Below are 22,437 nucleotides of genomic sequence, written 5' to 3' on the forward strand. Positions count from 1 at the left end.
GGAGAGCAAAAATTCGAGAGGAAATAAATTTAAAAGGATTTCTATTAACGCGGGTTTAACATGGCTTTGCCTGTCCATTGGTTAGGTGCTCTGAGATAAACCTGCTTCCCCGTGGGCTCTGGATTGGTATCGGTAGCCCTGAATTTTGGAAAGGGTCTAGGCGCGCTTTTGTAAGAGTGGATACTGTACGCGCATGGTAGGGGGGATGACACTGAGCTAAGAGATAAAAGGGCTGACGTTTGCATACGTACAGAGTTGCCAGATGGGCGGTTTACCGCCCAAATTGGGCTTCTTTTAAATCTATGTAGCGGGAAAAAATGGTTGGGCGGAAGGCGGTTTTTTGGGCTGGTAAGGTTTCTGCCGGTTTCGGTCGGCGGTAAGCGCAATTACGCCGCATTTTTAGCATTGGAAGGTTTACAAAGTTAATTTAGGGATTCTACTCGTCGAAAAATCGAAAATCTAATAAAAAAATTAACACATTTTTAAGCTAAGATATTTTTGTTAAATAAAAACGAAGTTAATACCGTAGTCTCTGGACAGTGTATCAGGGAAAGTACTGTAACTAAACAAGTTTATGATATTACCATCTATTAAATATGTTTGTATTGTAAGTTAATAACCTGGCTTATTGTTAAAAAGACTTTCTGTATTGGGCGGAAATTGGGCGCTTTTTTGCAAAAACAAAAATTTTGTTTGGACGGTAATTTGGGCTGATTTCCGCTTGGGTTGGGCGAGATCTTCAAAACTGATCTGGCAACTCTGCATACGTAGAACCAAAGGCCAAAAGTCGCGAGTCATCAGAGTTTCGCAGTAGTTGACCGTTTTATTGGCGTAGCTATACTGGGCCTGTTCACTCCCTTAAAATAGGTCTTGTGTTAATTCGCGGTTACGCGGTTACCGTCGTCTGCTATTGTGTATGCTAGAACTTCCTCGATTTGTGTTTGTAGTCAGGACAGAGTAGCTGGTAATGTTTTAAAAGGTATTTGAAGGTATAATATGGATTTAAGTAAGGTTATCGAAGCAATAGAAGAGCACATAAAACTAGATACGTTTAAAACAAATCTCGGTAATTTAGCTATAGCGCGAGCAGCTTGCGTCGTGATGCGCGTGATCGAGTGGGCTATGGTTAATCCAAGGAGCATAAATGTCTGAAATACTTTCAGTCGCGAGTTTGCAAGTCCATCAGTCACTATTAAACTAAATAGTTATTGGCGAAACTTTGATGTCCGCGTTTTTTAACACAGGCTCTATAGGCATTGTCATACTTTCCCTATCATCCACATTTGGTAGAACTGACATTACCCTGCCTTCCATCTCGCTTTTTAGCGCCTTGGCTGTAGACGTTTTGGATCTGAGAGTGCGCAAACACGGCACTGGAGCAACCCCCTTGTATCTCTCGATACTAAGGTTTGCCTACCCCCACCCCTTTCCCGTCGAAAGGGTACTGGCATCTTTCCGAAATGACTTATTTCTAGGCTACTATCCCTTTAATATTGAAAGAGATGTCCGCCTTAAGAACGCGTAAATTTCTGTAAATAACCACTTTATCTGTTGTTTTTCAAAGTGCCCCGGTTTGTTATCGGTCCGGCTTTATCTGGTGGTGGGAGATTAAATATTTTTATGCCTTAATCATGACTCTAAATAGTCTCTGACTTCATCTCGTTTTGAGGAAAACTCTCGCGTGGGTGCATTTTTATTCAACCGCAAATAACGAACTCTGGTTTTTTTGTTTTTTAAAGAAGATTGCTATAAAAAATGTATTTTATGAAACGAAATTTAAAGGGTTGAAAGACTGTGGGGTTTTTTTTTCCACCTCAGACCACCTAACCCATAGACAGGCAAAAAATTGCTTGTAACTATGAGATAGAATATACCAGAAGTAAGATGAGACTAGAAGTATAGAGCTCTAGCATTGTAATAGATCCTGGCACTAGTGAACAAATTTGAGGATTTTATTCTTCTTCCATCCAGGGTGAGAAATAAGGAAATTTTTTAAACTGGTCATTTGAGCCCAAGGGTTTCAATTAAAAAACTGGTCAATGACCACTTAATATTTCTACATAAAGTCAGAGCTGCCCTGGTTCTAGGTATTACAAAATGTCTATTTGTTTTTGGTGTATTAATTCCTATAACCCACTACTGGGAATTTATTTTTTACCAGAAGTGGTATGAGACTAGAAGTGAAGGGCTCTAGCATTAGTAGTAGATCCTGGCACTAGTGAACAAATTTGAGGATTTGATGCCGCTTCCCACGCGCCTACACTAGAGAGAAAAAAATTGGTCGAGTTCCAAAAACATTTCCTACCCCCTTCCCCTCAACCTAAAGCCGCGGAACACGGACGCGGGTGCTTGAATCTAGTTCGGCCGTCTACCGCCGCCAGCGTCTCACGTTTTGGAGGGAAAATTCTGAAACCGCCACTAGAGGGCCAACCGTTTGTGTTTTATCAAGTCTTTTCACTAATGCCGAGTGAAGAATTTGGTTACCTCGATACTTCTAGTATCATACCACTTCTGTTTTTACTAAAGAAAGGGAATATAAAAAGTGGTTACGGTGACCACTGGACCCCCAGGCATTTAATAAATAAACTGGTCAAAGCAATTTTTAAACTGGTCATTTCCTACCCCCTTCCCCTCAACCTAAAGCCGCGGAACACGGACGCGGGTGCTTGAATCTAGTTGGGCCGTCTACCGCCACGAGCGTCTCGCATTATGGAGGGAAAATTCAGAAACCGTTACCAGAGGGCCAACCGTTGGTGTGTTATCAAGAATATTCACTTTCGCCAATTTGGTTACCTCGAGACTTCTTGAATATATGTATTAAACCTAGAGTCACAACGTGGGATCTCGAGATCGACGTTTCGCGATACACTTTTTGTCGAGCATGAATCTTTATCAAATACGGGTGGTGCCACCTATTAATAATCACCCTAAGAACTTTTTTATTACCGTCTGCTGCTATAATCTGCCTAACAAGCTGTCAAGATAGTTTTTTAAGCGTGTTAAATAAAATACGCGAGTTAAATAATAACAAGTTGGGAAAACCAAAATATTACCTCTCCGAGTCAAGAGGTCTACTACTACAAAGTTATTTACCTAGACATAAAATTATTTCTCTATTTGAAGTTAAAATTTATGAATTATTGAAGCTGTATTCCAAGCATTGCGAATATACAGTAAAGCAGACGACATTTTACATCCAATAAATATAAATCTTGGACACACGGAAATCAGTCAATGGGGAAAAGAACAGGAAATGAAGTGTATAATTTTTCGAGAGATATAACCTTTATGTGTTTGTAAAGGCGGAATTGTCTACGCTTTAGCAGTTTACCCTATATTCTCATAGTTACATTCACAACTGGTTTGCAGTATAAATACTACTGTCTCGTTTCACCTCAACGATATTCTTAGTTTGCCAACATGAGTGTTAACGTTAAAAATCACCAATACTTACTTGTGGTAAAACGCATTGAAAGTCAATGCTCACCATCACAACAATGAAAACTTCGAAGCTATAACCCGATAACGATTAGACCTTTTTCTGACCTAATTGCAACCATGATGCTTTCTTCTATTATACAATCTAAACTTGATTATTTAAGCGTGTAATTAACTTTCGGCTCACTCTGAACCGTTAATGTCCCTTCATTTCAGACACGAAAATCAAAACCCAAAGTTTACTTCACCTCTGGTCTCAATTATTTACTCTTTGGATCACTAAGCCTATTGCGGATCGAACTTGATTTACCCGACACAGTGCAGGCCTTAGCTTTCTTTATGAAATCACTAAACCAAGGATTATTCTATATACAGATATAGTATAGCTTAAGTAATATATAAACAGCCATTTCAAGTAATAATATTAAAAAATATCCTTGGAATATCAAAATGAAACAGAGCTTTAAAGCTACAAAAGTACTAAATGCATCGTAATTACGAAAAATATTTCCACATATTCACTTTATATAATGGAAAAAGGGAATATTAAGGTTCTGTAGGATTTCTTTACACATCAAAACGAAAATAACTGCTAACGCAGCGCACTAGTGTAACATCGGACGGACACACACAGACAAAAACATAGACTGCTTTTGAACTCTTTCCGTATTAATTTTGATTTGAGAAACAAGATTATCTTAAATAATAAAATAAATATAATTCATATAAAATATTTTCTTCGTTAGTTATTCGCCTTATTGAACGTTACATCGTTTTAAAAAAGAACAATTAAACATTCTTGAGAGACTTGACTAATATTGACGTTTGAATTGAAGGATACGACTGTTTTTTCGCCATACTCAAATAGGTAGTATATAAGGGTTTCGAATCGCAGCTACGGATAAGAACAGCGCAATTGCGTGAACCTTTGGTGGAAGCCCCACCTTAGGGAGGCCAGACGTTTCTCGTAACCCTGGCCGATCGCCGCGTTTGTCTTAACCTCAAGGATGATGATGGAGTAGAAGCCAGGTGTACAGACTGGTGTCCATGTGGGATGGACAAAGATCAGATGATGGTGGTGTGACTGGTGTCCATGTGGGATGGACAAAAACCAGAAGATGGTGGTGTGACTGGTGTCCATGTGGGATGGACAAAGATCAGATGATGGTGGTGTGACTGGTGTCCATGTGGGATGGACAAAAACCAGAAGATGGTGGTGTGACTGGTGTCCATGTGGGATGGACAAAGACCATAATTGGTGGTGTGTGGAAGCCAGTGTGTACAGACTGGTGTCCAAGTGGGATGGACAAATGGCCTGAGGATAGTGGTGGTAGATAGGCAATAGATAATAGCCATTGTAAGTGGAATACAATTTTCCAAATTTCCGGGAACTGTAAATGCGGTCCGGAATTTGGGAAAACGTTTGCTCCGATTTGAAAACTGCGAACGCGGTCCCCTGGGGTGTAAGTCAATAACAACAGACTGACACACACACACAGACACACGGACACACAGACAGACAGACAGACACGTCGAAATTAGAACCTCTCCGTGACATACGTCACTCGGAGAGGTAAAAACTCTAGTCCTTTTTAATCTAATAAATAGATGAAATGAAAATCATAACGATGTTTCTGATTGCAAATAAGCGAGTACAAGTTGTAATTAGTTCCGCTAGAGGCTCGCAGATGGCGCTGTCATGTTTTGATAAACGTGCTTGATAAAAACAATGTGTTTCGCGGTAAGCCGATTTGAATTGTAACTCTAAGTTTAATACATACCTAGCCGATCGCCGCGTAAATCTTAATCCTAACGATGATAATGAATTGGAAGCCAATATTACTTTGTGCGAACACGTTTGCTCCGATTTTCCAACTGCGAACGCGATGAAAGACACACACACACACATACAGACAGAAACTTCCAGTGTAATACCTCTCCGTGACGTCATCGTCACTCGGAGAGGTAAAAATTAAAATGCAATTAACTAAAACCGTTTAAATGAAAATAGCATTTGTTTTTCCACCTTGCGTTAAATTTAATCAACACGCTTTGTTTAAGAAATCTTAGAATATATATAATTTTTTGCAAGAGAAATGATTGCATGGAAAATCGTGACGTTATTAACCTAAAATAAAAAGCTTGTTTAAAAATAATTGTTTTTAGTTTATAGTTTTTTTTTCGCACGGTTGACTCATGAACGCTGTATCAAAGAGGTGGAGAGAGTGGGAGATAGACACGCGCTTTATAAAATCCGCCGAATAATAGGAAAATAGGGGGGGGGTAGTAAAAACCATTTTCGGTACGTTTAGTTTTAGGACGCACATCCTTTGCGCATGGGGGGATTGACCTCCTCGCCTTATCTCTGTCATCCCCTACGTCAACTGTGCGCTAGAAAGCTGCGCTCAGGCACCGCGGTGTACCGTAGATTTACACCCGTTTTCACCACGCATGGATCACGGCTGAACATACTGTTTCTCTCTCACTCTTTCTCTCCTCTTTGGCTGTATCTCTAAAGGGACCGGAAAACACCCGTCTTTATCCACTGTACAAACAGAGTCCTCTCTAGCATAGATAGCATCAGGGGAATTGATGGGGGCTGTGGGTTAGGGAACACTTAAGGCTCTTCGGTCTTTTGTGATTCTTCAATTCAGGGTTGGCACGGGTCAGGGAAAACCTGGAAAAGTCAGGGAATTTAAAAATGGGCCGAAAAGGTCAGGGAATTTTGTTTTAGTGGGTAAAATTTCTGGGGAAAAGTCTTTATTGAAAGAGTAATGAAAGTTTCTCCTCTTCACATAAAAAAATCTAGAGCAATCCTTAACTTAAAAATGTCTAGAATTGTTTTTATAAAGTAATTGCTTTCTAAAAAATTCTCTTAGACTGTTATTTATTGTTAAATTGTTTCTTAATAATTTTGGTGCAACAAATACATTGGAAAACTTGATGTAGAGAGTTTATCTATATAAATCAAAGTCCTGACAGACTGACCGATAATCAACGCCCAGCCCAAACCGCTAGGCCTAGATGGCTGAAACTTGCAGGAACGTTACTCATAAAGTAGTAGGCGCGTATTAAGAAAGAGTTTTCCAATCCACCGCCATCTTGAAAAATGGCGACCGGAAATGTAAAAAACCTTCTTTATGCAATAACGTCCAGCGTTTCAACCAATTTGACAAATATTTAGTACACTGGTTACCTTTAACCTATAGACAGGCTGAATGGTCTTTCAGGTTCGATTTGTTGCCGTCTTTTTAAATGGCGGCCAAAAACTTAAAAATCCTTCTTTATGGAATAATGTCCGCGTGAAAAGTAATAAAAAATGTCCCGACGGGCTGACGGGCAACGCCGAGTGTCTTCGCTCCTGAGGTGCTACAAAAATATTAGTCATCAGTAAAATCGACCCATTCTTTATATCATTTTGATGGAGGTTCTTATTACACGCGAACGACGTCGCGGGTAACAGCTAGTTTATTTATAAGCACTTAAAACGTGCTGTAAACATTTACACTTTCGGCCTAAAAAGGTCAGGGAAAACCTCGAAAAGCGAGGGAGTTTGGCTCTGAAAATTCCGTGGCAACCCGTGATAACGATAAGTCTAGCTCCTCCCACAAAATTTGCCTAGATACACTGAGAAAATGGCTACCTGTTCAGACCCATACAATTTTTGGCCCTTATATATTTCGAATTAAGGTCTTTTCAGACGGTACAACTTTCTGAGTCATTTAGATGAGTCTACTTCAGTTTGAGTAAACTAGTTTGGTCGTGTGAACAGAAGTTGGACAAGTGGAATCACCAAATTTAAACTTTATCAATGACCAATTTTTGCTGGCTGAACTTTTTGACCCATATAGTTGAATCAAAAGTTGTATCGTCTGAAAAGGCCTTAAGTGACTTTGAGTTGGCACAATGACTACTTAGTGTTTACATAGTCAGGAAACTCCACCATTTGTCCAGTTTCTCAAAACATTCGCGCCTGGGGGGGGGGAGGTAAGCTAGTTCAAATATAGATTTGAAAATGATATTTATTATTTAAATGAAGTCATTTGGTACAACCATTTTATTACATTCTTGAACAAACTTGATTTTATTATCGAAACTCGATTATGGTTAAAACTATTAAAGGCCGACTTCCAGCGAAAAGGATTCTAGCGAGCTGAAAACCGAGCATTGAGACTAACAATGAAGCGACCGTGCCGATTTTCGAAGCCCCGCTAGGTCAAAAGTTGGAAGGGTTTGACCACGTGCAATGTGGTTCTAGCCAACTGAAGATGAACGATAGAAATCCTTTTAAATTTATTTCCTCTCGAATTTTTGCTTTCCCCTGAATTAAATTCTCTATTGTGTATCTTCAGTTCGCTAAAACCACACCACATTGCACGGCTTTCAGTTAGCTAGAACCACATTGCACGGCTTTCAGTTAGCTAGAAACACATTGCACGGCTTTCAGTTAGCTAGAACCACATTGCACGGCTTTCAGTTAGCTAGAACCACATTGCTCGGCTTTCAGTTAGCTAGAACCACATTGCACGGCTTTCAGTTCGCTAGAACCACATTGCACGGCTTTCAGTTCGCTAGAACCACATTGCTCGGCTTTCAGTTCGCTTGGACCACATTGCACGGCTTTCAGTTCGCTTGGACCACATTACACGGCTTTCAGTTCGCTTGGACCACATTGCACGGCTTTCAGTTCGCTTGGACCACATTGCACGGCTTTCAGTTCGCTTGGACCACATTGCACGGCTTTCAGTTCGCTTGGACCACATTGCACGGCTTTCAGTTCGCTTGGACCACATTGCACGGCTTTCAGTTCGCTCGGACCACATTGCACGGCTTTCAGTTCGCTCGGACCACATTGCACGGCTTTCAGTTCGCTCGGACCACATTGCACGGCTTTCAGTTCGCTCGGACCACATTGCACGGCTTTCAGTTCGCTAGAACCCTTCTATCTTTTACCCAGCGGGGATTCGAAAATCGGCACGGTCGCTCCATTGTTAGTCTCGATGCTCGGTTTTCAGTTCGCTAGAACCATTTTCGTGGAAGTCGGTCTTTAAAAGAGTCGAAGAATTGAGAGAACCAGTAAGTTCCCCGTTGTGTATTTAGTGAACCAAAAGCTTTGGTATAATATGTGACTTAAAGGTAGAATGAAATGGCAGGATTAATAAAATAAAGTCAAAACCATTAAGAGAACTTATCAAAAATTATCCGTTTTTTTTATATGATCAGTTTTCCAAAAAGGGTTGTAGGAACGAAGTATAGTGGATTATTTGGATGATTTTGAGTCGATAGTAATCTATGGCGTTTTGCCGCTCAGTCCTTGCTTTTCGAGCTATTACTTGATTACGGATTGAGTTAACAAGTTGGGAAACCAAAATAAACCTCTCCGAGTCGAGACACAATTAAGAGGTTTTTCTTAAATAATTAATTAAATAAATATAATTGATATTAATTATTTTAATCGACAATAATTTAGCTTAATTATAGTTAATACGCTTTAAGAAACTTTATTCCTAAAATCATTTTAATTATAGCTATTGTTGACGTTTGAATTCAAGCGTATGCCTCTTTAACAATTTTTTGGAAATTTAGGGTGATTGATTCACAATAAACGATAAGTAAAGCCGCAATTGACTTAACCTTTTGTGGAAGTCCTGCCATTGGGAGGCTAGACGTTTCTCGTAACCCTAGCCGAACGCCACGTACTAACTACGGGAGTAGAAGCCAAAAATTGCTTTCAGCGAACAAGTTTGCTCCGATTTGACCGACACACAGACACGTCCAGTGTAATAACTCTCCGTGACGTCATCGTCACTCGGAGAGGTAAAAAACTATTGTCCGACCATTTCACTCGACCTTTAAGACCACCAGGCCTCGTTCCTCCCACGCTAACGGTCATTAACTGTTAGGATCATTAGTGTTAGGGCAATCTGTTTAAATAAGCAATTTAATATCTAATGGTAGATGGATGAACCGAAAAATTCGCAAAAGTCTTTGTATTGTTTAACAATTAAGCTTCAATTCCGATTCCATTAAGTTCCTAAATTTAAAGATACATAAAGAAGAGACACTAGCTAGGCATTGCCCGTGTGTTTTAAGGAATCCACCAATCACATCCTGAGCCTACCCGTCATCTGCACATTGTCATTGTTTTTAAAGGCCGACTTCCATCTAAAAGAGTTCTAGCGAACTGAAAACCGAGCATAAAGACTAACAATGGAGCAACCGTACCCATTTTTCGAATCCCCGCTGGGGTAAAAGATGGAAGGGTTCTCGCTAACTGAAAGCCGTGCAATGTGGTTGTAGCGAACTGAAGATACACAATAGAGAATATCCTTCAGGGAAAAGCAAAAATTCGATAAGAAATAAATTTAAAAGGATTTCTATTGTTCATCTTCAGTTCGCTAAAACCACATTGCACGGCTTTCAGTTAGCGAGAACCCTTCCAACTTTTGACCCAGTGGGGATTCAAAAATCGGCACGGTCCCCATAAAATCCTGTATTTTGGCAAAAGTTTCTGGAAATCCTATAATTTTGAAATTTTAATCAAACTGTCCTATATAATCCTATAATTCTGGAAAAACGTTCTATAAAATCCTAGATTTTTATGAAAAAATACCTATAATTCCTATAAATATTTTAAAATTCGGCTGAGGCCATGCTCGTAGAGTACAACCCACTGTATTTCGGTCCTACTGGACCTTTTTGGAACACCTTTTATTAGTGTTTGACCGGAGATAGATGTAATTTTAGAAGCAGGAATGGGGAACGGTTAGCATTTACTTCAGTCTGACTCATAGTCATAGCCCAGTATAGAGCCACACCCTCCAAAATTTTAAATTATCTTATTGGCTGCTCACTTAAACTACGTTTTGATGACGTTGCTGATGGCGGACGGCGAAAAATACGTAATTCCTTTTTACATCTGTCGCTATGACCAGCCTCTTCTTTCATACCCCCCCCCCTCCGCTTAGGGGAAGGGGATCCGGGACTTTGACGCGTGCCTAGATTACTCTGTTCTCCATTCCTGCTTCTAAAATTACATCTATCCCTGATATTACCTACTTACCTTTACGAGTATCGCTTGCTTCAATTGAAGACTAGGTTCTATTCATTCTAGAAAAATAATAACTACAATCAATAACAACAATCAGTTGTCAAAATAAAGGCCGAAAAATGTGCAGGGTTCATGAAAACCGGGAAAAGCTGGAAAAATCATTGAACTAAATAGTTGAAAAAAACCTCAGGGAAAATTCAGGGAAATTTCGAATTTTTAGTGAAACCAGGGAAATTTGCCTGAAACAGGGGCCGAGTAATTAAGGAAAATGTTCATAAACATCCCCTCCATAGGATTAATATTACACTATACTTTGGAGGCTCATAACTCTGGTTTTATTAGAGATACGGGGATGTCCTTTGACTATGTTATAGTCCTATTTGCCCCCCTCCTTCGTTAACATTTGCTACATAAGATACTCCATATACGGGAAAAACCTGGGAAATTTGTTTTCCAAAAGTTGTATGAACCCTGATGAGTTAAAAGCATGTATACGGGACTTACGAGGTTACCGCCCCTTTTCGGAGAGTTGTTCTGCCAAGGCTACGGAGCGCGTTCGACGACAGGGAATGTCAGCCACTAACTAAAGGCCGCTGACAGGTTATGGCAGCGCCAACAGAATAACTTTAGTAAATCCCGTATACAAGTATGCTAAAAAACGGGGGGGGGGGGAGTGGGAGAACAACAACAAAACATTTTTAGGAAGTTAAACTATGAAGGATAGAAAGTTTTTGACGATATTTTTGGGGCATTATTATTAACTTATTATTCATACCCCTCCGTCCCCCCGTCCCGGGGAATGGGGGTCCGGTACTTTGACGCGCGCCCACATTACTCTGTTCTCGATTCCTACTTCTAAGATTACATCTATCCCTGGTTTGACATATCGTAAAAAAAAAAGGGAAAAAAAATGCTCTAAGGAATTTTAATTTGTGGATGGGCTTTCTCCTTTACCGTTACATCTTAGAGTAAAATAATTTCAATGTTTGGTATTGTTTTTAATTTCAGAGTGGTGGCAATGTGGTTGTTACTTTCGAGAAACTTCTCCCTGCTTCTCCAGTTCCCGAACTAAAGGACGTAAAAGTCGGTGGCGAATCGAGCAATAACGTCGTAAGTGGTTTCTATTTTATCAAGAAGCTATATCTAGTTTACTAGGGAGAAGATATAAGTAAATTCGCCACATTTTTAGTTTTATCTCACAGCGAATTAATTTTTTAAACATACCAAGAAGCGATATCCAGTTTATTAGGGAGAAGGTATACCCAAGCAACAAATAAACAAGTTGGCTTTTTCTCGTCTCCATCTAAGGGATAGGATCACGTGACTAACAAAGTTGACTGTAGTACCTTCTGTTGTTGAGCGACGAAAATAAATCTCTTATTTTTCTGATTGGGTTAGAGTCTGACTCTTGGGGTAAAACAGGTTCTGCGCATGGCAAAATCCAGCAATCAGGTTATCCCTTCCTCGCCTCAAAACCCGAGAACAAGATCTGAGCCGTTATCGTAAAAATTCAAAAGATTTGTTGGTTGGGTCTGTTCAAACCAGCTTTATCTCCTCTTTGGTCCAAACGTAGGTCCGGAGTTAATCCCCGCCTCTAAATTACAACCAGCAATGATCTCATTGGTCCTTGAAAACTGTGCACGTCAGCGCGACGCGAATGACGAAAGTTACAGTCATATTTTCCGACTGAGGAGAGGCGAAATAGCCCGGCCTCCTTTTACGTCCCCCCTTGTATTTTGAAAGGGGGACTGGGACTATGGCTCGCGAATACTTAGGCATGCATCTTTTACCTTCTCCCTAGTAAACTAGATATCGCTTTTTGGTTTGGCATTGAGTGTAAAAGTCTTAAATATAACCTGTAGACTTCCTTGTATTTGTTTGCGTACCTTAAGGCGTTTTATAGCACAAACCCCCGTTTCTTATTTTCTTACAAGTTAAACGTGATTATATTTTATAATTTTATAAAACCTGTTGAAATAAATTTCGCTTTCTTTCCTCGAGGGAAACTAGGCCCTATATTTTTTTTATTACTCATTTTTGGCCCATATTTGAAAATACCGCTTCTTCTACAATCAGGTTGTTTCTGTAAACCTTTATTCATAGTTTACACGCAAGGAGGATTCATACCATTTGCACAAGGAGACCAGGCAACTTAGAGTGTAAAATAGCAGACGATTTTACGCTCTAAGTCGCTTGGTCTCCTTGTGTTAATGGTACGAATCCTCCATGCCTGTAAACTATGTATATAGATGCCAGTTTGTAATTTGTCCAATAATACCTCGTTAAATTAAAGATTTGCATCATACCCTAATTTTACCATAGTAATTTCCAGTAAATTACTGATTATAACACGTCTTAATTTTACCGTGGTACTTTGTAAAATAATACCATGGATAAATAATGCGCGTGAGATTGAAATTTCTTTTCACGCTATAGGATAGGCAACTCCCTATCTCGAACGACGGCTTATTTTGTATATACTCTGTTATAACATCGGTTGTCAGCACAAGCAAAGCTAGGTCTCTATGAAACCTAGCTTTGTGCGTGCTGACAAGAGACGAAAAACTTCAATATTTAAACTATCCGCAAGTTTTTTAGCTCGAGTGCACGCCACGGACCTCTAGGCTTTAGTTTCAAATACGTGTAGTAGGCTGTAGGCAAGAGACCTAGCTTTGGGCGTGCTGACAACCGAAGCTGTCGTTGGCAGGGCCGCAAATAAGCACAGGACACTGGACATTGTCCAATAAAATTTTAAAATGTCACATAATTTTGTTAAAAACTAAGGGGGTCACTGGACAGTTTGACCAATAAATTTTCCGAAGTTTTGATAGCTTGACTATGAAGACGCGACACAATTTTTGCTCAGTCCAGTGGACAATGTCCTATAAATTTTCCAGTCAAACAGGGGGTTACTGGACACATGTCCTATAAGAATTTTTTCTTATTTCCGGCCCTGGGACTCGTTGGAGATAGGGAGCTGCCTATCCTATAGCGTGAAAACAAATTTTCTCACGAGCATTCTTTACCTATGATTACACTCTAGTCGAAGGCAAGGTTCGTAAAACAATTCTTCGAGTCGAAGGTGAACACTGCTGTTTCGTAGCAAGGAGAATGAATATACATCCTCCTTGTTCGTAGAGGACCTTTCTCCGCGTGAGGGTTGTGGTACTAGTGGCGCCATCTACACGAGGCGACGTAAACTAAATTTTACTAAGCCGTTAATCGAAATAAATTTTTTTACGGAATTTTAACGTCCGTAAAATAAGTAGGCCTTTGTAATTTAGCCCAAATAAGGTCAAGCATTCCGTAGCAGTGTGGGAAATAAAGCACTATCACAGGCCAATAGCTAGGTTAAAAGTTACCAGGGTCAGTTTAAGAATTAAACGCTTTGGGGTCTACTGGCCCTGGTGGCCACTTAATTAATTCAAAGTTTTTCCCTTCAAGATTTTGGTTCATTAAATAAATAGTATCTCTATAAAATGGACATTTTGTCGGTACTCTGTAAAATGGCAATTCGTCTGTTTTTTATAAAATGGCAATTGGTCTTTTTTTATAAAATGGCAATTGGTCTGTTTTTTTATAAAATGGCAATTGGTCTGTTTTTTTATAAAATGGCAATTGGTCTGTTTTTTTATAAAATGGCAATTGGTCTGTTTTTTTTATAAAATGGCAATTGGTCTGTTTTTTTTATAAAATGGCAATTGGTCTGTTTTTTTTTATAAAATGGCAATTGGTCTGTTTTTTTTATAAAATGGCAATTGGTCTGTTTTTTTTTATAAAATGGCAATTGGTCTGTTTTTTTTATAAAATGGCAATTGGTCTGTTTTTTTATAAAATGGCAATTGGTCTGTTTTTTTTATAAAATGGCAATTGGTCTGTTTTTTTATAAAATGGCAATTGGTCTGTTTTTTTATAAAATGGCAATTGGTCTGTTTTTTTATAAAATGGCAATTGGTCTGTTTTTTTATAAAATGGCAATTGGTCTGTTTTTTTATAAAATGGCAATTGGTCTGTTTTTTATAAAATGGCAATTGGTCTGTTTTTTTATAAAATGGCAATTGGTCTGTTTTTTTATAAAATGGCAATTGGTCTGTTTTTTTATAAAATGGCAATTGGTCTGTTTTTTATAAAATGGCAATTGGTCTGTTTTTTATAAAATGGCAATTGGTCTGTTTTTTATAAAATGGCAATTGGTCTGTTTTTTATAAAATGGCAATTGGTCTGTTTTTTTTATAAAATGGCAATTGGTCTGTTTTTTTATAAAATGGCAATTGGTCTGTTTTTTTATAAAATGGCAATTGGTCTGTTTTTTATAAAATGGCAATTGGTCTGTTTTTTTATAAAATGGCAATTGGTCTGTTTTTTTATAAAATGGCAATTGGTCTGTTTTTTTATAAAATGGCAATTGGTCTGTTTTTTATAAAATGGCAATTGGTCTGTTTTTTTATAAAATGGCAATTGGTCTGTTTTTTTATAAAATGGCAATTGGTCTGTTTTTTTATAAAATGGCAATTGGTCTGTTTTTTTTATAAAATGGCAATTGGTCTGTTTTTTTTATAAAATGGCAATTGGTCTGTTTTTTTATAAAATGGCAATTGGTCTGTTTTTTTATAAAATGGCAATTTGTCGCTAATTGTGTTTTGGTTTATTTTTTTCAGACCGCAACTGCTAAAATTATAGCAAAGCAATTAGGTTTCGATTTGCTCGTCAGCAGGAATAAATCCGCAACGAAATATTTATTAAATTTGGAAGAATTAGATGGAAAGGTTTGATTTTAATTCATTTGACTCAATTTGATCTAATTAAAGTTTTAACTGTAGCAAATGTGTTTTTAGTTAAAAGTTACGTGCAATACTGAGGATCAATTATTAGTCGTTAAATTTGTGGAGAAACCCAACGTCAAGTTGAATCTTAAATTATTAGAAAATGGTTCTTTGGTACGTAGATTTCAACGTAAATACAATTAATTCAGTAACAAAGTAATCTTTAACAGTTTTGGCATGGATGAAAAATGCGCGTGAGGAAATTAGTTTTCACGCTATAGGATAGGCAACTCCCTATCTCGAACGACAGCTTATTCTGTATATACTCCGTTACTACATCGGTTGTCAGCACGCGCAAAGCTAGGTCTCTATGTAACGTAGCTTTGTGTGTGCTGACAAATGACATAAAACTTCATTATTTAAAATATCCGTGAGCTTTTTTGGCTCGAGTGCACGGACCTTTTGGCCTTAGTTAAAAATACGTGTGAAATTGGCCACAGCCTACTACACGTATTTCAAACTAAAGCCTAGAGGTCCGTGCACTCGAGCTAAAAAAACGCGCGGATATTTTCAATCCTGAAGTTTTTCGTCTCTTGTCAGCAAGCACAAAGCTAGGTTATATAGAGACCTAGCTTTGCGCGTGCTGACAACCGATGTTGTAACGGAGTATATACAGAATAAGCTGTCGTTCGAGATAGGGAGTTGCCTATTCTATAGCGTGAAAACAAATTTCAACCTCACGCGCATTCTTTATCCATGGTTGCAGCACAATCTTTGATGAAACTTTGTTTGCGTGAATTTAGAAAGAATCTGCGTTAGACCAACGTGCCTTCGAAGATTCCGTTACCGATATCGCGGTCGAAGCCTTGGCTACCGCCATTGTGGACTTGCATTTGTCTCAAGATCCCGATTTCCCCGTTTATGTTAGAGACAAAGGTTCCATCAGTCCTTCCAGCTTCGGTAGCGCCGTAAGTATTAACAGAAGTAAGATAAGGGACTAGAAGTAAAGTGCTCTAGCATTGGTAGTAGATCCTGGCACTAGTGAACAAATTTGAGGATTTTATGCCACCGCTTCAATCGCGCCTACACTAGAGAGAAAAAATTGGTCGAGTTCCAAAGAAATTTCCTACCCCCTTCCCCTCAACCTGAAGCCACGGAACACGGACGCTGTTGCTTGAATCTAGTTCGGCCGTCTACCACCGCGAGCGTCTCTCGTTTTGGAGGGAAAATTCAGAAACCGCTACCAGAGGGCAAACCGTTTGTGTTTTATAAAGTCTTTTCACTAATGCCGAGTGAAGAATTTGGTTAGCTCAATACTTCTAGTCGCTTATCTTACTTCTGCTATTAAAAGTTGATCGAAATTCATTTTCCCCGTCTCATTCCATTCTTTCTTGATGACAGAGCGATGGAGAACTCTTGGTAGCCCGTCACGAACAAAGGTTATTCGTTAAAGTAATCAAAGCCAGTAACTTAGGCGGTGATAAAGGTATGATGATAAATCTAAAGCGAGGAACACACATACGTAAAAGTTTGACAGATACCAGGGATAGATTTAATTTTAGAAGCAGGAATGGAGAACAGAGTAATCTAAGCGCGCGGGACGGGGAGGGGGTATGAAAGAAGAGGCGGGTCATAGCGACAGAGGTAAAACCAACTTTACGGTTTAGCTCGCACATTCAAAATACAGTTTTCCAATAAATATCATTTCTTGGAGGTTAATCCACCTTATTCCCTTTCGCCGGAAGTTAGGCTTAGCTCAGGATTCATGGCGGTGAGTATTAGTAACGGGAAGAAATTCGTCTGTCGTCTGCTACAAAAGCCAAAAATATGTACTGTAGCGGACGACAGACGAATTTCTTCCCGTTACTTACCCCCATGAATCCCGAGCTAAGCCTAACTTCCGGCGAAAGGGAATAAGGTTGAATTATATGATAATTAATTACATTTAAATCGCGGCGGAAATTATTTTAATCAATATTTTAATGACCATAAAAACCACCCGACCAGTTCCTTCTTCCTATCCTAGCCACCAAATACCATAAAATATCTAAAAATATAACCTAACCTATAATATGAAGGGTAAAATATAGAAAAACATGGAAAATATACTGGGCTATGAGTCGGAATAACTGAAGTAAATACTAACCGTTAATTCTCCATTCCTACTTCTAAAATTACATCTATTCCTGCAGATACGTAAACGTACAAAAATCTTCGGCGTAAGCTTATTAGAAAAGGAGTTTAGATTGTTTCAAGTTTTTTTTCTAAATGTGCTTTAGACCCAGAAAGTTTTACGCATGTATGTTCCTCGCTTAAAGGGACAGGGGCTGATCACTTTGAGTTTGCCTGAACACCAATTAAGTAGTCAAGGGAATGCGAATTTACAATTTCACGATATCATATTTTAGCACGAAAGTGGTATTATGTTACACTTTCGAGTCTCTACTTTCAAAATATCAAGTTTTTAATATAATTGAACCAAAGTTTCTATTTTTAAAAGCCATTGAAAAATCACGAAAACGCATGCAGTTTCGATGTATCAATAATTTTGTCTTGTCGAGCTTGTTCGCCCGTTTGATGACGTCACTATGAAGTGAGGAAAAAAAGCGCGGGAATCCTATACGCGTCTTGAGCTTCTCGCCAGTCTAAACTATGGGTGGTGTGATAGCGGAGAGAGTGGCACCGTCTGACGGGAAAAATGTATCTGTGACGTCGGAGTACGGGGAAACGTTTTAGCCTTTCATAAAAAGTGTATTTCGAATAATTTCAAATGAAGCATTTTCAAAAATGCATATTGCGGCCAAATAACCACCAGAAATGGGAGAATTAAAAGCTTGATATTTTTGAATTGACAGAAATTAATTCTATCTTTTGTTATATAAATCAGAGGTTTTTCAAACGAAGCTTCTCATTCCCTTTAAGATTGTGCCCAATGTTTCATAAAGTGCCTTGAGTTGACGGCCGAGACTTGGCTAGGTTTGTGACTCTATTACCCAATATTACTTAATAATTCCGGAGAGCGTGTTCAGCAGAGTGATCACCCCTTTTCTCATGAAAGACATTAAGAATATGAGTCAAGTTTTTAACTTTTCATGTGTGTTTTTAGGTTGTCAGGAAGCTTATTGCGTTGTAGAAATGGACGATCCTCCTCAGAAATTTCAAACGGCTTCTATTAAAGCTACAATCAGTCCATTTTGGGACGAACATTTTCTTTTGTAATATATAGTCTTTAACTTTAAATAGTGGGTTTAATTCATTTTCTGCTCTGGGCTGCTCTCGGAGGACTTCACGGTTGCCACGGGTCAGGGAAAACCTGGAAAAGTCAGGGAATTTTAAAAATTTTTAGCAAAGTCAGGGAATTTGATTTTAGTGGGTAAAATTTCTGGGGATTAGTCTTTATTGAAAGAGTAATAAAAGTTTCACCTCCTCATCCTAATCCCTTAACACGGAAAACTCCAGTGAAATCCTTAAAAATGCTGTCTAGAATTGTTTTTATAAAGTAAATGCCTTTAAAAAATCTCTCATACTGTTATTTATGGTTAAAATGTTTCTTATAGTCTGTCAAACGAAAGAAGAGCCCTGAGAAATTTGTCCAAATTGGTGTCGCCACCATCGACCCCATAGTACTTTATCAACTTGTTTTGTTTTGTCAATAGTCGGCTGTAATATAGTCTGCTATATACAGATAGGCTTAATCGCAATAGAATCAATACATTTTGCAATATATATTTAATATGTTTCTGTTTCATGGTTTTTTACGATCATCGAGTATTAAAGAATATAAAACAAAATTAACGACAAGACACCAGTTTTATCTTTGTTGAATTAGCATTGCAATATATTTTAATGACATAAGTTAAAGTACTTGTCATATAGCAGACTATATTACAGACGACAATTGACAAAACAAAACAAGTTGATAAAGTACTATGGGGTCGATGGTGGCGACACCAATTTGGACAAATTTCTCAGGGCTCTTCTTTCGTTTGACAGACTATAGTCATTTTGGTTTTGGTGCAACAAATACATTGGAAAAATTAATGTAGATCGAGTTTATTTAATTATAAGCACTTAAAACGTGCTGTGAACATTTACACTTACGGCCTGAAAAGGTCCGGGAAAATCTCAGAAAAAGGTCAGGGAAATCTGGAAAAGTCAGGGAATTTGGTTCTGAAAATTCCGTGGCAACCCTGGACTCAGAAAAATTTCGAGTTTTCCATTTTTAATTTTGCGCACCATTTATTTACCTGCGGAAAAGTTAAAGTAAGCAATTTGATAGTCAAATCTCAGAGCAACTAACCGGGCATGGACAGGCAAAGCATTGTTAAACCAGCGTTAACAAATGGCAGTACGTAACACGCGCCCTCACGCGTCTACCGATTGCAATATATCGCCAAATGTCTCGTAAAGAAAAATTCCTCTGTAATGGTTCGGGATATTTTTTAGCCAAGGCTTAGTGATAAACTGACTTTATAAACAATACCAGAGTGATATTTACAAAAACGGACTCGATACATCGATTATGAATCTTTAATGAGAAAGAGATAGACTAAAATAAATTTAATAATGAAATTCAACTCGCTTTTATAATTTAGTCAGATTTTGCTCCCCATATCGGTGACTTGAGACCTCTACTCCCCAAAAATCAAAATGGCGTGAATTTTACTAGGGTTTAGTGAAAAACTTCCAACATCCGCCGCCACACAGCGCTAGCGTCTGGCGTTTCTCTAAGCGAACCTAGCTCCCTATTCAATTGCCTGTCCATGGGTTATGTGGTCTGAGCAAAAACTGAAGCTGCTTCGGAAATATTTCGTATTTTATTTCTCTATTTAATTCATGAATGATATAGCTGCTCTCTTTGATGTAATAGATCTAGTCCGCCAGCGATTTCAGAGCAGTCAAATTGAATCCACTATACGTATTTCGATTAATTAATTTAAACAACCTAACAATATTTAATTCTTTCGTTAAAGTAATTTGAAAAATTCCTCGGCGGAAGTACTTTTCGAAGTTTATGATAAATCCAAACCAGCTGGAGGTAAGTACCATTTACATACTGCGGTGTTTCAGGTCGCGTATCCGAGATTTTCGGGTACCCGACCCGAAACATATTTTTAGGACCTGATCAGGTACCCGACCCGAAACATATTTTTTAGGCTTAACTATTTGCGAATACTAGGCCTAACTATTCGCGAATACTAGGCCTAACTATTCGCGAATACTAGGCCTAACTATTCGCGAATACTAGGCCTAACTATTCGCGAATACTAGGCTTAACTGTTCGCGAATACTAGGCTTAACTGTTCGCGAATACTAGGCTTAACTGTTCGCGAATACTAGGCTTAACTGTTCGCGAATACTAGGCTTAACCATTCGCGATTAATCAGGTAGTAAAAAATTTTACAAGGCCTAACTATTTGGTATTCGACTTAGCGTGAAAACTTTTGGAACTTTTTATGAAATTAATTTTCATGTTATTAATCTAAATTGATTTAATTAATGGTTGTATCTGGTTATTTTATTTATTTCCCGTAGCAAATAATTTATTTTAATCCAATTAATTTCTTTAGAGAATTTTCTTGGTTTGGGAATTGTTAGTGTGGAAGAGCTTTTAAAAAATCCCAGTCAACGACAAATCATAACTTTACAATCGCGGCCTTTGGAAAATGATAAAGTGACTGGTTCATTAACTGCCGAGGTATGTCTGTCTTTTTCTTTATATATATATATTACTCAGGGTTCATACAAACCTGGAAAAATAAAGGAACTAAGTAGTTGACAAAAACCTCAGGGAAATTTGGAATTTTTAGCAAAATTCAGGGATTAAAACTCGGAGAAATTTGGAATTTTTAGCAAAATTCAGGGATTAAAACTCGGAGAAATTTGGAATTTTTAGCAAAATTCAGGGAAATCAAGAAAATTTGCTCCATTGGATACTCCATATTCGTGAAAACCTGGAAAACTCAGGGAAATGTTTTTTCCAAAAGTTGTATGAACCCTGATAATGTATTTAAAATTAACGGAAACAGTTGGATTATTATGATGTTCGTTTAATAGTCTTGATTAAAATGGTTGTCTGATGTCCTTTTTATTGATTACAAAATTTCCCTTGTTGTTTCTGTAGTTTCTGTTCATGGAAGGATCAGAGATTCCAATTCGCCAACAAGCTGGTCGAACGGTTGAGACCAATAGCCGCGTAACTCCCGCTGGAAAAATTATTACCACTACCACCATCAAGAAATCCCCGGAACTCGAAGGTAACGTGAAATTAGATTCTTTATCTTTATCGCCTTTAGATCACAATACACTGCTGTTCAAGAGCACTTTGCAACCATAGTACTTTAATTTGACCACTCCTGGGACGCTTGTCAAAAATGTCCCCCTTACAACTCTGTACAAGATCTCTTTTCAAATTCCAAAATTTCTTATAAAATCCATAAATGGATCTTCCCCAAAAATATGAAAATTACTTTAAAATCTCATATAGAAGTTAAAATCTTACCCTAAAATCTCTAAATCTTACCTCGAAATTTCGAAACCTTACCTCGAAATCTCCGAAACCTTACCTCGAAATCTCCGAAACCTTACCTCGAAATCTCCGAAACCTTACCTCGAAATCTCCGAAACCTTACCTCGAAATCTCCGAAACCTTACCTCGAAATCTCTAAATCCCACGGTAAAATCCCGAAATCTGGTACCTTAAAAATGTAGACCTCCATTTCAAGCTTCGTGTCCAACGTACGATTTTTGTCGGTGGCTTAAAAAGTTAAACTCTCTAATATATTTACTTCAAAATATTGTTCTTGACACACTCTTATATATAACGCACTATACATTCCATTAAGTAAAATGACGTCACCACCTCATTTTTACTATTTCGCCCTTATGAGTTGCAGAAGTATTAGTCTGACCCCTTCCAGTGTTTATTTTTATTTAGTGTGTAAACCGACGGGTCCGACGTTCACAAACAATCGTACGGGATTTCGCGATTTCGAAAAAGATTTCGTGATTTCTTCTTTGATTTCGCGATTTCACCAAATATTTCTCGATTTCTCGACTTCGACAAAGATTTTGGGATTTACTCCTGATTTTGCGATTTCGACAAAGATTTTGGGATTTACTCCTGATTTTGCGATTTCGACAAAGATTTCGGGATTTCCTCCTGATTTCGGGATTTTTTCTTTG

At 38.3% G+C, this 22,437-nt stretch overlaps 1 protein-coding gene across 7 annotated transcripts in view; it reads left to right on the plus strand.

Moving 5' to 3' along the window:
- Positions 1-22,437, plus strand: part of LOC149661053 (uncharacterized) — a 74,071-nt gene that overhangs the window by 10,282 nt on the left and 41,352 nt on the right. For all 7 annotated transcript variants that reach the window (XM_089842438.1, XM_089842439.1, XM_089842440.1 and 4 more), the window contains exons 2-10: positions 11,498-11,599; positions 15,148-15,255; positions 15,325-15,426; positions 16,056-16,220; positions 16,654-16,738; positions 18,359-18,467; positions 20,226-20,290; positions 20,823-20,950; positions 21,377-21,509. In XM_089842438.1, the coding sequence (XP_089698564.1) occupies positions 11,498-11,599; positions 15,148-15,255; positions 15,325-15,426; positions 16,056-16,220; positions 16,654-16,738; positions 18,359-18,467; positions 20,226-20,290; positions 20,823-20,950; positions 21,377-21,509 (997 nt within the window). The remainder of the gene's footprint in view (positions 1-11,497; positions 11,600-15,147; positions 15,256-15,324; positions 15,427-16,055; positions 16,221-16,653; positions 16,739-18,358; positions 18,468-20,225; positions 20,291-20,822; positions 20,951-21,376; positions 21,510-22,437) is intronic.

The sequence above is a fragment of the Phalangium opilio genome, unplaced genomic scaffold (assembly GCF_054372755.1).
Source record: "Phalangium opilio isolate 3A_F unplaced genomic scaffold, DU_Popi_V2 ptg000070l_1, whole genome shotgun sequence".
Taxonomy (NCBI): domain Eukaryota; kingdom Metazoa; phylum Arthropoda; class Arachnida; order Opiliones; family Phalangiidae; genus Phalangium; species Phalangium opilio.